The sequence below is a fragment of the Oryx dammah genome, unplaced genomic scaffold (genome assembly GCF_014754425.2).
Source record: "Oryx dammah isolate SB20612 unplaced genomic scaffold, SCBI_Odam_1.1 HiC_scaffold_18, whole genome shotgun sequence".
Classification (NCBI taxonomy): Eukaryota; Metazoa; Chordata; class Mammalia; order Artiodactyla; family Bovidae; genus Oryx; species Oryx dammah.
In genome coordinates, this window is record NW_024070202.1 from 29,957,160 (window position 1) to 29,973,871 (window position 16,712).

General features: G+C 35.7%; 1 protein-coding gene across 1 annotated transcript in view; it reads left to right on the plus strand.

Moving 5' to 3' along the window:
• Positions 1-16,712, plus strand: part of ABCB5 (ATP binding cassette subfamily B member 5) — a 114,531-nt gene that overhangs the window by 53,229 nt on the left and 44,590 nt on the right. Inside the window, exons 15-18 of the mRNA XM_040260634.1 lie at positions 2,604-2,744; positions 10,900-11,043; positions 11,991-12,095; positions 12,279-12,356. Coding sequence (XP_040116568.1) covers positions 2,604-2,744; positions 10,900-11,043; positions 11,991-12,095; positions 12,279-12,356 — 468 coding nt within the window. The remainder of the gene's footprint in view (positions 1-2,603; positions 2,745-10,899; positions 11,044-11,990; positions 12,096-12,278; positions 12,357-16,712) is intronic.

Here is a 16,712-nt window from a genome sequence, read left to right on the forward strand (position 1 = left end):
GTGTCTAATATCTTCAGCATTGTTATAGATAATGATGAAAGTTAAAGAACTAATTGGTACATATATATGTATATATATACAAACATATATAGTATTTTTACCTAATATTTGCCATGCAGATAACAAATAGGCTTCAAAGCTTGTATCTGGCAGATCCAGAATAATCTAACTCTGTATACTGTGATCTTTTTGTTAAAACACAAAGAACTATAACACACAATCCCTACTTATAGGCTTAAAACTTACTTAGCTACAGAGGTGAAATGCAAAATCATGCATACAGATGCTACAAGTTGTAGAAATGAGAAGCAAGATTGTTGGAGACATGAATCCCATGAAAGTATTCATGAAGAAATCTTGCAGGCAAGCAGCTGGGTAAGGAGAAGAAATCTAGGTAATATGAAAGTAAGAAGGAACTTGGTTTGCAGGTCAACAGAAAGGAGACCAGAAAGTAATAATGAGTGTTGGGAGAATAATGGAAAATTTGGATAATGAAGATCAGACCATGTAAAGATTAAGACTTCCTGTGTAGAAAGCACCTAACCCAGTGCCTAACACACAATGGGCACTCAAAAAATATCTGCTAAATGAAAGGATGTATAATACATGTCCATACTGTGTATACACCACATTATCACAGGTATACTGGAAAGCTTATGTTAGGGAATCAAGAGGATATATCACAATACTGGGGCAAGCTGGCAAATCCCAAATTTGGGATCCAAATTTCTGCATGTCATGTGATCTACCCTACTGAATTTTTTGTTAGGGCACATTAACATAAGTGGTAGTGATTAGGCTCTAGCTATCTTCATTCTGCCTTCTTCTCTTGGTCAAGAAGGCAGCCCTCTTTCCAAGGGGTCTTCTGCAGGCAACTAATATTAACCTCTTTTTGGTTTATTTTACTTCTTTAACTTTCTGACTATATTTTTTATATCAACATTATTATTTCACAAATTAGGAAATTTAGAAAGCTATGAGCCTATATCTCACGAAACTTAAAATTTCAGACCCCAGCTTTCTCCATATGCTAGAATGAAGGATTTTTAAACACAACCTATAAAGCAAAGATAGTTTTAAAAAGAGAGAGAGAAAATAAAAAGTTTGAAAATGTAATCTCACACTTGATTAATTTTAAAACTTCTTTATTTCATGTTAGGCCATATTCTTCTTTAAAGATAAAATTTATGTGTTATTTGCCAGTTGAATTTGTCTGATTTTCATTCCATAGTAAATTTAACAATTTATGAATTTCAATATTTTCAAACTAATAATTGTAAAAAATAAAAAGAAATAATTGTAGTCAAACTAACCCTATTTTAAGATTCTTAAAAACTACTACACTCAGATCTTTCTTTGAAGCAACACATATTTCATTATAGCCAAACTAAAACTCCATTTTTAGGTGTTAGGTTAAAGAGTTCCACAATGTAAGGAAAACAAAAATGGAGTGTTTATGGTATAACTGTGTAAAACTTCTATTCAAAATCTTATTCAGAATGGATTAGTACTCTCTGATTATCTCAAATAATGTTCATTCTGATATAATAATATAATTTTTAATATTAATACTCAATGAACAACTCTAATGTATACAGTAAACATGACCTACATGATATCTGCATACACAGTAACACAGTGCTGAAACTCTGGGTGGACTTATTTGCTACCATTGCCTGTAGTGTCCAGATGAATCAGTTTATGACAATGCATGATTTCCATAAGTATTACAAAGTTATAAAGGCCCTGGTTTTTTGAAGGCCCTGAATTTATGACAATTCATCCATTGCCTGTAGTGTCCAGTTTATGAATCAGTTTATGACAATGCATGATTTTCATAAGTATCACAAAGTTGTAAAGGCCCTGGTTGGGCCTTCATCATCCTGACCAAACTCTGCGTTTCTGTCTTTACCCCTCCTCCCATGTCTTCATGAGGAAGTCACTAAAACTGGCCTTACTTCCTGGAGTAGCAAGAAGAACAAAAACCAGACTTAGAGGAATCTGGTTTAGAACTTTATCCTATTCTATGATTTAAGCAATTTCTTTAAGGTTAATTTGATGTCTTTGGAATTTCTCATTCTTTTGGAGCTGACCCCACCAAATTTGCTTTTTAGTTTGTTTGGAATGGGCAGCAGTGGCCAGCCTGCAAAGTATTATTGTCTCCTGAGATCTATCTCTTACCTAGAGCCAGCTTCACATTTGAGTGCCTAACTATATGTTATAAACTTGTAAGCTCCAGAAAAGGCTGGGAAGAAGGAATCAGAGAGAGAGAGAGAGAGTATATTTGAGTCATTGCCCTCACAAAGCTCATTTTACTAAGATCTGTTCTTGCTAGTGCAATAATTGTTTTTAATTAAGGCATTATTTTCTGTGGTTAATTATACAGGTCTTTGGGGGGGAAGATACAATAAGCTATTGTCACTAACATTTGAGTATGAATTGGACTTACTGGTTCTGTATTGAGTCTAAAAACTTCAGCAAGAACTACTCAGAAATACACCACTTTCAGTAACAAAGGCAGTACAATTTTAGAGGGATGCTTAATAGAGCATTGAATTTTTAAGGCATTATTCTGGTGATAACATGGGTATTCTTCATTTAAGGATATTAAAAAAGCTGATGAACAGATAGAATCGGTGGCTTGTTCTGCTGAAAAAGATACTAGCTCAATTCCTCTGTGCTCTGGGAATAGCATGAAGTCAGATTTTACTGACAAGTTTGAGGAATCCACCCAATATAAAGAGGTAATGGGTCAACTATCAACAACTTACCAACATGTTCTCCAATGAATTTTGATACAATCCTTATAATATATTTAGAATGTATATATTATAAAATGTTATTATAGCACTTAGGTTACCAAACCTGTCTTTGCCGAACTTCACTCTAACATCACTGTGACTATAAGAAAGAAGCCTTCAAATAAGACTGCACTGAATGTCAGAGGTCATTATTGGGGCAAGAAATCTTGTGAGAATCCTTTCCTAAATGGCAAACTATGGGTTAAAACAGTGGCTTGTGTGGTGTGGTACTAACAGTGATGCTCAGGGTCAATCTAAGTCAGATTAAGACCCAGATCTACTCCACACACTGGATGCAGATAAGCACCAGCACATACAGGATCCAGTCTTTCAACCCCAGGGTACAACCCTAATAGCTTTGCTCAGCTGGGCAAGGAGTACTTGTTCCCATGCTTGCTTCCCTACATCTACCCCCAGGCTCTTCCTGAATCCAGATCAGTCTCCGTTAAGCCTCCTTATGTCTCATAACTCTCTGTACTATCTCTTCAGTCTTCATTCTTACCTCTAGTCTAATTTCTCGTTCCCATTCAGCCTCCCTTTTCTTAAAATTCCCAGCACCTTCCTTGGACCTCAACTTCCACTCTAATTCTTTCCCTCAGCATTCTTTCATAAAACATAGTTCCATCTCACCGCAGCCTGTGATCCTTCCAGCCTCCTCATTCCCTAAGTCCAGCTCTCTCCTCAACCCCAGGCAACCTCACTCAGCCCTTTTGCTGCTTCTCAGTTGTAAACTCATACACCATGAAGTCTCTCACCTCAGCCCCTGAATATTAGCTTCTGTTTTCCTAAACTCCAGCTCCCATATCATCCACTCTTATCTTTGGCTCACTACTTGTCACAAACTGGAGTTCCCTTCTTCTCCTTGGGTTGACAGATACTTGAGATTGAATACCCCTTAGCCATTCCCACCATCTTCCTGCCCACGCTTCCCAGTCTCATCTGTTATCTGTCTAAAGCCCTGGGATGACCTGTCTCAAACCTCCTCCTCTGCCTTTCTCTGGCACTGCCGTCTGTTGCTTTTAATTCTAGATGCAGTTTTTTCCCTTTTTAGGTATGTGATCCTACATAGCATCCACATTTGTATGTTTGCTTATCTATTAATTTTCTTTAAAAAATGCATTTATGTAAACATTAAAAGAACAATATTAAGTAAATAATAGCATAGGTAATTTTCTCTATGGCAAAAGGCCTGAGTATAAGAAGACAGTAAAGAGTTTATACTGTATAAGAGTTTGTGAAATGCTGTGCAAGAGTAGAAAAAACACTATGTTAAAACATCTGTTAACAGCTACTGGACCTCCCACTGTAATTGTTAAAAACAGAATGAAAGTCCACCTTGAAGTCTGAAAATTCACTAGGTGTATAAAGTGGAATTTTAAAATCTGATAAAGGTGAAAATCATAAAATTAAAAAACAACTCAGACTTACAGAGAAAATGATAGGGTAAATTTATACTCTGATACAACTGCTCTGCTCCATACACATAGTAATGATAGAGAAAACATAAAAAGGGAAGAAACAATAAGACATATCCAGGCTCCAAAACAAGATAAATATCTCTACCTACTAGAAACAGAGCAGAAGTACCAAGTGGTTAGCTGGGCTTCAGTCATGCATCTCCTGTTTTTTTTTTTTTTTTTTTTAATTGGAGTTTAGTTGCTTTACAATGTTGTGTTAGTTTCTGCTGTACTACAAAGTGAATCAGTTATACATATACACACAGCCACTCTTTTTTGGATTTCCTTCCCATTTAGATCACCACAGAGCACTGAGTAGAGTTCCCTGTACTATATAGTATGTTCTCATTAATTATCTATTTTATATGTAGTAGTAAAAGGAGACTACAAACTTGGTTACCGGTGCCTGGTGCTATAGCGAGTAGAAAGCTGAGAGCCTGGAAGGAAAGATATAGTCTTATCAAGGGAAGCAAGCCAAACCTCAGCTCCGTGGCCATATTCGCAAATAATTTTTTCAGACTATAGTAATGCAATGAAAAGTGAACAGAGACTATAAAAATAAATAATGAAATGGAAAATATGAAGTAGGATTTTAGAACAGAATTAATAGGAGGTTGGGTTGATTCAGAAGACAGAAACCATACAATTTGAACAGAGACAGTTTAGTGCAACAAATCATTAGGGAATTAAAGTAATAGGAATTGGTTAGTAAAAATTAAGAGAACACTAAAGAATGCTGAGGTAGCAGATAAAAAGTGCCAACCACTATCCCTGGGGTGAAACAGAGACCCAAGGAAGAGCCCTCTTTAGTCCCTGCAACTAAATGACTCAGTGGCTAAGAAAGAAGATACCAAGGTACCTTGCTGGTGAAGTTTACTTGAAATCTGTCCTTTAGGATGCTGGGGGAGGGTCTGAGCTTCAGAATAAAAAGATTCAACATTATTTGGAAGTCATTACTTCCCAAATTGGGTCCATAGTTCAAAGCAATCCCAGTCAACATCTTAGCAGATTTTTTTGTAGAATTTGGCAAACTGATTCTAAATGGAAATTCAAAAAGATAAAAAGAGAAAAACAACTTTCATAAAGAAGAACAAAGTTGTAGGATTTATAATTACTAATTCCAATTTTTAGTATAAAGCTATAGTAATCAAAATAATGTGCTATTAGAACAAAAATAGAGAAATAGATCAATAGAACAGAATAGAGAGAATCAAGAATTAGACCCACATACATATAGTCAGCTCTTTAGACAAAAGTGCAAAGGCAATTTAATACAGGATATATAGTCTTTTTCAATTTTATTTGTTTATTTTGGTTGCACTGAGTCTTCGTTGCTGGGTGGAGACTTTTCTTTTTCTTTTTTTTTAATGTATTTATTTATTTATTTATTTTTAATTTTTTACTTTACAATTCTGTACTGGTTTTGGCATAGATTGACATGTACCTACCACAAGTGGGAGCTACTCTCTAGTTGCTGTGCTTGGGCTTCCTTTTGCAGTGGCCTCTCCTGTGGCTGAGCACAGGCTCTAGGGTGTGCAGGCTTCAATAGTTATAGCACCCGGGCTCAGTAGTTGTGACTCTTGGGCTCTAGAGTACAGGCTAGTTATGGAGCATGGGCCCAGTTGCTCGGCGGCATGTGGAATCTTCCCTAACCAGGGATCAAACCTGTGTCTCCTGCATTGGCAGGCAGATTCTTCACCACTGAGCCACCAGGGAAGCCTCAAAAAAAAAAATGGTCTTTATAAGAAAAGATGCTGAAAGAAATACCTATGTATCCAAAAGAATCATCTTCAATCCATACTTCAAAGCACAGATGAAAATTAACTATAAATTGAATTCAGACCTTACTGGAAAGCTAAAAATAGAAAGTTTTCATAAAGAAATATAGTAGAAAATCTTTATGGCTTTGAGTTAAGCAAAAATTTCTTAGCTACAACACCAAAATCACAATTTGTAAAAGAAAAAGATAGATAAGTTAGACTTCAAAATGAAGAAAATTTCTATTTGTAAAATTTATTTATTTATTTATTTTTTGGCTGCATCACAAGGCTTGCAGCATCTTAGTTCCCTGACTAGGGACCAAACCCAGGCCCTGGCAGTGAAAGCACAGTGTCCTAGCCACTGGACTGCCAGGAAATTCCAGTAAAACTTTTTCAGAAATGAAAAGATAGACTATAAACTGTAAGAAAATATTTGTACGTCACATATGTGATAAAGGACTTGTATCCAGAATATACAGAGAACTCCCAAAGCACAGTAATAAGAATCCCAAAAACCCAATAGGAAAATGGGAAAAATATTTTAATAGACATTTTGACAAGGAAGATATGCATATGGGAAATGAGCATATGAAAACACGCCTAACATCATCAGGCACTGTTGTTGTTTAATCACTCAGTCTCATCTGACTGTTTGCAACCCCATGACTGTGGTATGCCAGGCTTCCCTGTCCTTCTTTAGGCATTAGAGAAGAACACATTAATTATAATTGAGATGTCATGATACACCTTTTAGAATAGTTAAATCTAAAAAGACCGTACCAAATATTGGTGGTGATATGGAGCATCTGGAACCCTACATTTTGCTAGTGGGAATAAAAAGTAGTAATCCCAATTTGGCAAAACAGTTCAGCAGTTTCGTTAAAAGTTAAACATGCACCTACTGTGATCCAGCCATTCTTTTTCTGGGTTTTGTTGTTGTTGTTGTTAGTTGCTAAGTCGTGTCCAACCCTTTTTTGACCCCATGGATTGCAGTCCTCCAGGCTCTTCTGTCCATGGGATTTCCCAGACAAGAATGTGGGACTGGGTTGCCATTTCCTTCTCCAGGGGATCTTCCCAATCCAGGGATCAAACCTGCGTCTCCCGCATTGGTAGGAGAGTTCTTCACCGCTGAGTCACCAGGGAAGCCCTTCTGGGTGTTCACTCAAGAGAAATGAAATCATATCTCCACACAAAGTCTTGTATGTGAATGATAGCAGCTTTATTTGTGATAGCCCATAACTTGGGATAATCCAGTTTATGTCAAGAGGTAAAGTGGTATATCCAAACAATGAAACCAATGAAAATGAATGAAATATTAATTCATAGAATAGCATGAATAAATCTCAAAGCAGCTATTTTGAACAAAAAGAAGCCACATGAAAAGAGTACATACCATGTGATTTAATTTATATATATTAAAAAAAACTCTAGAAATTGCAAAGCAGTCTATAGTGACAAAAATATATCAGTGGTTGTAGGGGAAGAGCACTAGCAGCTGAGAAGTGTGGAAGAAAGGGATTAGAAATCAGGAGGAAACTTACCAGGGTAAAGAGTATGTTCATTATGTTGACTGTGCTGATAGTTTCATGGGTGTGTACTGAAGTCTAATCTTATGAAAATGTATACTTTATATATGTGTAGCTTGTATGAAAATTATAACTCAAAGCTTTAAAATATATCTGATTAAATTTTAAATTTTTAAGAGTTTTTTTTTAACTTTTAAAAATCTTTTCATATCTCTTTATAAAATGACTCTAATTTATATATTTTATATCAAGTTCTCTTAAAAACACACTATTAATATAACCTGTAACACAGTTAAGTAGTCCAGACTCTCATGATTTTACTAAAATTTTTCATTTTGTTTTTATTTCAATTTATTCTTTTCTCTCTTTATAGCAATAGTTAAGTAATACCCTTTTTTCAATCTTTTTCATATTTTTAGAGGTAAAAAGGTATTCTACAGAAGCTGATAGACCTCTTACATTAGCTGGCTCTGTAATGTACTGGTATTGTGTCCTGGGACACGCTTGTAGTTTCATTACAAAATGAGATAATTTTGTAAAGAGTTTGACAAAAAAGAAAATCCATGTTTAGGACTTCACAAAGAGTTGGAATGGAACTTTTAAAATTTCTCTATATTCTGTTGGACAGTGACCTAATTGAAAAGTGAAGCTCTTTATGATGAAAATCCTCAGAAAACTTCAGAAAGGAAGATAATAGATAATCAAATGATTAAGTGAAAGTGTTAGTTGCTCAGTCGTTTCTGACTTTTTGCAACCTCATGGACTGTAGCCCATCAGGTCCTCTGTCCATGGGATTCTCCAGGAAAGAATACTGGAGTGGGTTGCCATTTCCTTCTCCAGGGGATCTTTGCGACCCAGAGATCAAACCCAGATCTCCCACACTGCAGGCAGATTTTTTACCATCTGAGCCACTAGGGAATCCCCCAATATAAATTTGGTTTAGCCATCCTGAAAATAGACTTTAAAGGCTTTAGAATTTTAAAAGTTCTTTTGTTCAAACAATAGAGTTTGTATTATAATTGCCAGGCTAAGATTAAAACAAGAATTATATACTATTTTATATCTTACCTGAAATCTTTCTCTGGTTATCAGGTTCATAAATTTCATTACTTCAACAGTGAATGCCATGAGGAAGTTTCAACATATAAAATGCCTAGTAGTTTGCTACCTACATTCCTATTCAAAAGAATTACTCACCACAGAATTTATTCACAAGATTTTTGAAGTTTCTTAAATAAATCCCCTAGGTATTCCAGACAAGAGAAAGGAGAGATCATTATTATGTTATTTATCCTCTGATCATCATGACTACTACCTCCCCCCATGGCACCCTCCATGGATCAGGAACGACTGGCAGATACCAGTGTTATTTGCAATATTCATTCTCTGTATAAGACCCAAGATTTTTCATAACATTATCCTTCCTTTCACAATAACATCAATAATAGCTAACATTTATTTGGTATTTATTGTTGTTGTTCAGTCGTTAAGTCATGTCCGACTCTTTGACCCCATGGACTTCAGTGCACTAGGCCTCCGCATCCTCTCCCAGAGTGTGCCCAGATTCATGACCATTGAGTCCATGATGCTATCTAACCATCTCATCCTCTGCTGCCCTCTTCTGCTTTTGTCTTCAATCTTTCCCAGCATCAGGATATTTTCTAACTAGTCAGTTCTTCGCATCAGGTGGCCAAAGTATTGGAGTTTCAGCTTCAGCAGCAGTCCTTCCAATGAATATTCAGGATTGATTTCCTTTAGAATTGACTGGTTGGATCTCCTTGCAGTCCAAGAGACTCTCAAAAGTCTTCTCCTACACCACAATTCAAAAGCATCAATTCTGCAGCACTTAGCCTTCTTTATGGTCCAACTCTCACATCTATACATGACTACTGGAAAAACCATAGCTTTGACTATACGTACTTTTGTCAGCAAAGTTATATCTCTGCTTTTTAATATGCTATCTAGGTTTGTCATAGTTTTTCTTCTGAGGAGCAAGTGTGTTTTAGTTTTATGGCTGCAGTCCCCATCCACAGTGATTTTAGAGCCCAAGAAAGTAAAATCTGTCACTGCTTCCATTTTTTCCCTATCTATTTGCTGTGAAGTGATGGAACTTGATGCCATGATATTAGTTTTTTGAATGTTGAATTTAAGCCAGTTTTTTCACTCTCCTCTTTCACCCTCATCAAGAGGCTCTTTAGTTCCTCTTCATTTTCTGCCATTTAGAGTGGTATCTGCATATCCGAGTTTGTTGATATTGGGTATTTATTGTGTGCAAATACTGAGTTAAGCTTAATTCTGAAAACAATCCTCTACTCAGCATACAAATGAATGAAATAATGCCATTTGCAGCAACACAGATGGACCTAGAGATTATCATACTAAGTGAAGTAAATCAGAGAAAAACAAATATTATATGATATCACTTATATGTGGAACCTAAAAAAAATGATACAAATGAACTTATTTGCAAAACAGAAACAGACTCACAGACTTAGGAAATAAAAGGGGAAATGTATGGGGGAGGGATAAATTAGGAGTCTGGCATTGACATACACTCACTACTATATATAATAATAATCAACAAGGCCCTATTGTATAGCACGGGAAACTCTACTCACTATTCCGTAGTAACTTACACAAGAAAAGAATCTGAAAAAGAATGGATATATGTATAACTGAATCACTTCAGTGTACGTCTGAAACTAACACAACATTGTGAATCCACTATCCTTCAATATAAAATAAAAACTAAAAAAAACACCAGTCCTGTAAGATAGGAACTGTTATCTTCCTCAAAAAGATAAGGAAAGTGAACTGTGGTGATTGTAAGTAACATAGTCAGATATTACAGCAATTAACTTATAATTGGGAACCCCCAAACAAGCTTTTAACCATAAATAGTCATGAAACTAGAAAACTTTCAAGCTTAAAATGCTAGAAAAACTTTTACCTTCTGTCTATGCTTAGTTCCCATCTAGATTTTGTCCTATGCTAGGGCATGATATTCAATCCAGTTTAACAGGTGTAAAGGAAAATATGCCTGTCATTTCTTCTAAAGTCTTAGCTATCAGCACATGTGTGTTAATCTATACTTTTTTAATGACAGTGACTGAGTGAAATGCCAAAAGGTGATAAGTTGCACAGTCACTTTTGTATAAAATTTATTTTATGTTTTGATATCATTATCAGTAATATAGGCAGTAAATTTTTTCTAAGAGAAATTCTCCTTTCTTCTCTATTACTTATTATATTTGATATTTTATATTATAGATCTATTCAAGATGGGCTAACTTCTTTAGATTCCATTATGCTCTCAAACTGGGGTTATAACCAAGGTATTTCATTTTATCTATAGACAAATCTTCCTGAAGTTTCTCTATTAAAAATTTTTAAATTATATAAGTCTGAATGGCCTTCTGTGGTTCTGGGGACACTGGCTTCTGTTCTAAATGGAATTGTTCATCCAATATTTTCCATCATCTTTGCAAAAATTGTAACTGTAAGTAAAACTAATTCGCTAATATTTTTAACCATTTTAAACAAAGTGTGACCTGAGAGAACAGACCTTGGGTACTTTAACTCAACAAGGGGGAAATTGAGACATGTAGTGGGCCACCCCCTAGTGTGGGATCCATGATAGAAAGGTTAGCTAATGTTCTCAGGGGATAAGCCAGCCGCTATTGTGAAGTGTTGTGCTGTACCTTGGTAATCTGGCAATCAGTAAAGAAATTGCTTTGTTTTCTAATTCTGACTCCAGTGCTGTATCAGCATTCCAAAACACTGAAGTAATAAAAGACACAAATACGGCTACTCTTTCTTTCAACTGGTCTGAACAATGACCATTTTTTATTACCAGTCAGAAAGAGGAAATAAGGAGTTCGGGACTGTGCTGGGGACCCAGGAGAGCTGATGAATTCAAGGATCTGATTAGAGCCATGTTAAGTCTTCAGTTTTAACAACAGCAACAGTCCAAGACTGTTGATGCTGTGTCAACATAGACACCAATATATGTATAGTTACTAATTTTAGGAACAATTTCTAGAGACATGTTAAAGGTCTCATGTTGCAGGTGGTATCTGAATAGAGGAATATTAAGAAACCTGAGTTATTAGAAATAATATTTCAGTTAGAAAACTAATTTCAATAGTTTCTTTGAAAATATACAGTGGTATTAATAGCAGATAGAGGACTCATTTGTCTGATCCCTTATTGATATATCTTAAGTGAGAGGATTTATGACAAGTTTTTTTCATTAAAGTAGTGTTATTTTTTATTTTATGTAATGAATGTAGAGGATAGAATAAGGTGCATTTTTCCCCAGAAATATGTGGAAATTATTATGTTGAAATTCATTTTTAAAATCCTGATGAATAGATATTTTAGTTTTTTTTCTTTCTTTTATATTCTCCTCCAGTCACCTGATTTAAAAAATCTACTCCTTTTCAGATGTTTGAAAATGACGATAAAACCACATTAAAACATGATGCAGAAATTTATTCCATGATATTTGTAATTTTGGGTGTTATTTGCTTTGTCAGTTATTTTATTCAGGTAAGCTTTTAATGAATTAACTTTGTACGTGATTACTGTTTTGTGTCATCCTATTTGAGTTAAAAATAGTAACTAGATATAACTAAATAAAATACAAATATGTAAATATAGTAACTAAATATTCCAAAGAAATGGAAAAGACAGTTAAGAATAAATGTAAATTTTTGTTTGTTTCTTTTCCAGGGATTATTTTATGGCAGAGCAGGGGAAATCTTAACCATGAGATTAAGACACTTGGCATTTAAAGCCATGTTATATCAGGTTGGTGGTTAGTTATTTTTATCTTATTTTATTTAAAATGTGTTTTTAAATATTCTAGTTTTTAGTTTTTTCTTCATGAACATTTTCTTGACATAACCTTTCCTTTGATCATTTAAAAGCATCCTTTTTGTGTCCCAAGCAGCATCTAATATCAGAATTCTTGTGGTGAACTTTCCTAACAGAAGCAAGTCGAAAATTGTTATGTTCAAAAATGCAACTTACAGAAAACAAGATTTAGAGTTCACTCCTTCTTCCTTGCATTTATCTGGACAAATCTCTTTCAATGTATAGTGTTCCAGAATCAGAATGGAAGGCTAATTAAAACTGAAAAGGAGTGTTAAGAACTACAGTATCTCGAGGAACATGTTGAAAAAGGAGGAGTTAATTTCTCATTCACTGCTGCTTCTTAAAGTAGTCATTCTGCCCGCATCAGAAGAGTACTGAATTCAGATAACATCTGTCTAGCTTGTGACATATAATCATTGACACCTATGAAATAACTAAAAATAGGTGAATCAAATAATAATCTTGAAAAGTGAGTTGTGAGGGCAAATGGCAGGAATGTCTCAAATTGGCACCTCTAAAATTCTTTCAGGAGGCTGAGGTGTATTGGGTTACCCTGGAAGCCAGTAATCATTTGAAGCCCTTTGCCACACTTTCTGTCACCGGAGCTCACCATGCAGGAGTAAATAGCTTCCTGCCAGGGTCATTTCTTTTCAAAAGTAGAGATACTATCCCTCCAGCCGAGTCATCAAAACCAGTTTTTACATCTTGTGACTTTTAGCAGCAGTGTTCAAAGGACTGCTGAGTAACAAAACTCCTCCACCTTTGTGTGCTGTTAGAGGATTACAGATTAAAAAAAAAAAAAGAGTGAGTTTCCAAGCAACCCGATGCTTGGAAGCAGTTGGTACCTAACATCCTCTCTCAAAATGTCCTGTTAGAGACAATTGGAAGCACTCAATCCAGAAAAACAAAAATCTACTTGATGGATCATAAAATGATTTAAAGACTGCACATCTTGTGTAATTCTCATTAAGCTTGTACTTTTTTTTTCTATGAATAGTTTATGTTTTTACCTCAGATCTTTGATGAAATTAGGTGTGATTTTATTTGGCTAATACTATGTTTCACATTTGTTGAAAATTTCTGCTCATTTTTGTTTTTGTGTATTTATGTTTTCTCACATTCAAGGACATTTGTTTTCAATTTCCAGGAACATTTGAAAATGTTCCCTGAATTTCTGAATATCTTAAATAGAAGAATATAAATTTTAACTTTTCCAATTATTACTTTGAATTTCTTTCTAGAGGTTTACAGGATGCTTTTGGTGGCATATCCTAAAGGCCATAAACCAGTTTAACCAGTAGATATTGTTAATCCAATATCCTGATGGCTGATACTGGACATTAATCCTCTGCTTAGCATTAGCCATGTGACCACGAGGAGACTACATTCTTGGATTAAGTAGTGTCTGCCCATGAGAACGCACCTACCTGTAAACTATAAGCTCTCCTTCTTCAGAACATACAAAGACACAAATAGAAACTGTGCTATTCAGCAGATGTTATTCACTTCTCCCATAAATTCAACTGAGCCCCTTTCAGCTTACCATTTGTTTTCCCTCTTCATTCTTCAGCACTCTTTTTGCTTATTTGCTTTTTTCAAATTGGAAAAAAGGAGTAATGTAATTGGCCTTTTCTTCATAAATGTCTTAGAAATTTCACTTTTGTCTGTTAGTAAGGGAAATTCCTAATGTACAGCTTTGCCCTAACTTCTGTTACTTTTTTCCCCTAAGATAAGGTTTTTTTTTAAAAAGTCTTAGAAAGCATGCTGAAACTTGCAGTGCTTTTTATAACCATTTTGAAACCTCAATTGAAGTTGAGGTATTTATGGAATCAGGTGTGGTCTTTTTGTAGGTATAAAATTGCTATTTTATTTGATCACTTGAGATCCTTCCAGTTGAAAAGAATGTTCAAATTGTTGCTGACTTCAGTGATTATAAATAACTCATTGCTTATTATCTTTAAGGGCTTCTCTTACAGCTCAGCTAGTAAAGAATCTGCCTGCAATGCGGGAGATCTGGGTTTGATCCCTGGGTTGGGAATATCCCCTGGAGAAGGGAAAGTCTACCCACTCCAGTATTCTTGCCTGGAGAATCCCACAGGGGTCACAAAGAGCTGGACATGACGAAGTGAGCACAAAACGATAAATATTAGCCTATAGATCCATTTGGCTTTTTAAAAGATGTAAAGCTTATTTTTGCCTTTTTCTCTCTAAACTGAATTGGGTAGGGCTTTGGTGCGGGGGGTGGGCAGGAGGGAGCTCTAAATCATTAGATGTTGGCATTAGTGGAGATCACTAAGGAATCTCCAAAAAGATTTGAGGTAACAAATCCTGAAGCAGGAAAAACATATCATGAAACTCAACTGTAATGCTTCAGTTAGATGGGAGGCAGGAAAGGGTTTTGATTAAAAATTCTAGCATTTGGTTGCCTAGGTTTAAATCCTGGCCTCAGTTCTTTCCAGCTGTTTGACCTTGGGCAAGTTACTTAATCTCTCAGTTCCTCCTTCTTCTCATTTATAAAATATGGATAATCATAGTATCTGTCTTATACTTGTGATTAAATAAGCAAAAACATACCAAGCACTTACAATGCCACTACTGTAGATTTTTACTTCTATTAGAATTATTGGCAGGAAAATGGGTTTTCTAGTATCGGAAAACAATGAAAGTGAAAGTTGCTCAGTCGTGTCCAACTCCTTGTGACCCCATGGAGTGTACAGTCCATTGAATTCTCCAGGCCACAGTACTGGAGTGGATAGCTGTTCTCTTCTCCAGGGGATCTTAGCCTAACTTATAATCATTCTACCATCAGGAAGATAAGAAGCAAGCTAATTTTTACTCAATACCAGCTGTGTTCCAGAAACTCTGCTAAGTGTTTTAGCATATAGTGCCTATGCTGAAAAGCAAACCCTAGAGTGAATAATTGCTGACTTGTTGAAAAGCAAGTTTGGATATCTTGCTGATTGAACATCATCAGATAAGGACTAAGACTAGTCATATATGTATCCTTTGCCTTACGTATTAGAGCAATTACTATACTATAGAATCAGGAATGTTTACACTGTGTAATTATTTCTATATTTCAGCATGACACGGAATACCCAATGAAGTTTTAGATACAATATGAAGTATAAAAAAGAATTTATTATTTAATACTACACTCCTGATTCTATAGACTCTATACTATAGAATCCATGTCATGCTGAAATATAGAAATGATTACACAATGTAAACTATATATATATATACATATATATATACACATATAATTGCGTTTGTGCATGCTCAGTCAGTCATGTCCAAAACTCTTCATGACACCATGGACTGTAGCCCACCAGACTTCTCTGTCCATGGGATTTCCCAGGCAAGAGTAGTTGGCAAACCACCCCAGTATACTTGCCATGAGAACCTCATGAACTGTATAAAAGGCCTCTTAAAGAGATATGACACCTAAAGATGAGTCTCCCAGGTCTGAAGGTGCCCCATATGCTACTGGGGAAGAGTGGGGGAGAATTACCAATAGCTCAGAGTGAATGAAACAGCTGGGCCAAAGCAGATATGATGCTCAGTTGTTGATGTGTCTGGTGATGCAAGTAAAATCTGATACAGCAAAGAACAGTACTGTATGGGAAAGCTGGATATGGTCAAGCAAGAGATGGTAAGAACATCGACATCCTAAGAATCAGCAAACTAAAATGGACAAGAATGGGCAAATTTAATTCAGATGACCATTATATCTACTACTGTGGGCAAAGAATGCCATAGAAGAAACAGAGTAACCTTTATAATCAGCAAGAGTCTGAAATACAGTACTTGGGTGCAACCTTAAAAAGGCCAGCATGATCTTGGTTCGTTTTCAAGACAAACCATTCACCATCAGGGTAATTTGAGTTTACGCCCCTACCACTGATGGAAGAGATGGAAAGAATACATGGATGAACTGTATAAAAAGTGATCTTAATGAACCAGATTACTACGATGATGTGGTTAGTCACCCAGAGTCAGACATTCTGGAGTGTGAAGTCAAGTGGGCCTTAAGAAGCACTGCTGTTAAAAAAGCTGGTGGATGCAATGAAATTCCAGCAGAGCTATTTAAATCCCTAAAGGAGGATGCCATCAAGGTTTTGCATTCATTATGTTAGCAAATCTGGAAGACCCAGCAGTGGCCACAGGACTGGAAAAGGTCAGTCTCATCCCAATTCCCAAGAAGGGTAGCACCAAAGGATGTGCTAACCATCAGACAATTGCACTCATCTCCCATGCTAGTAAGGTCATGCTTAAAATCTTGCATGC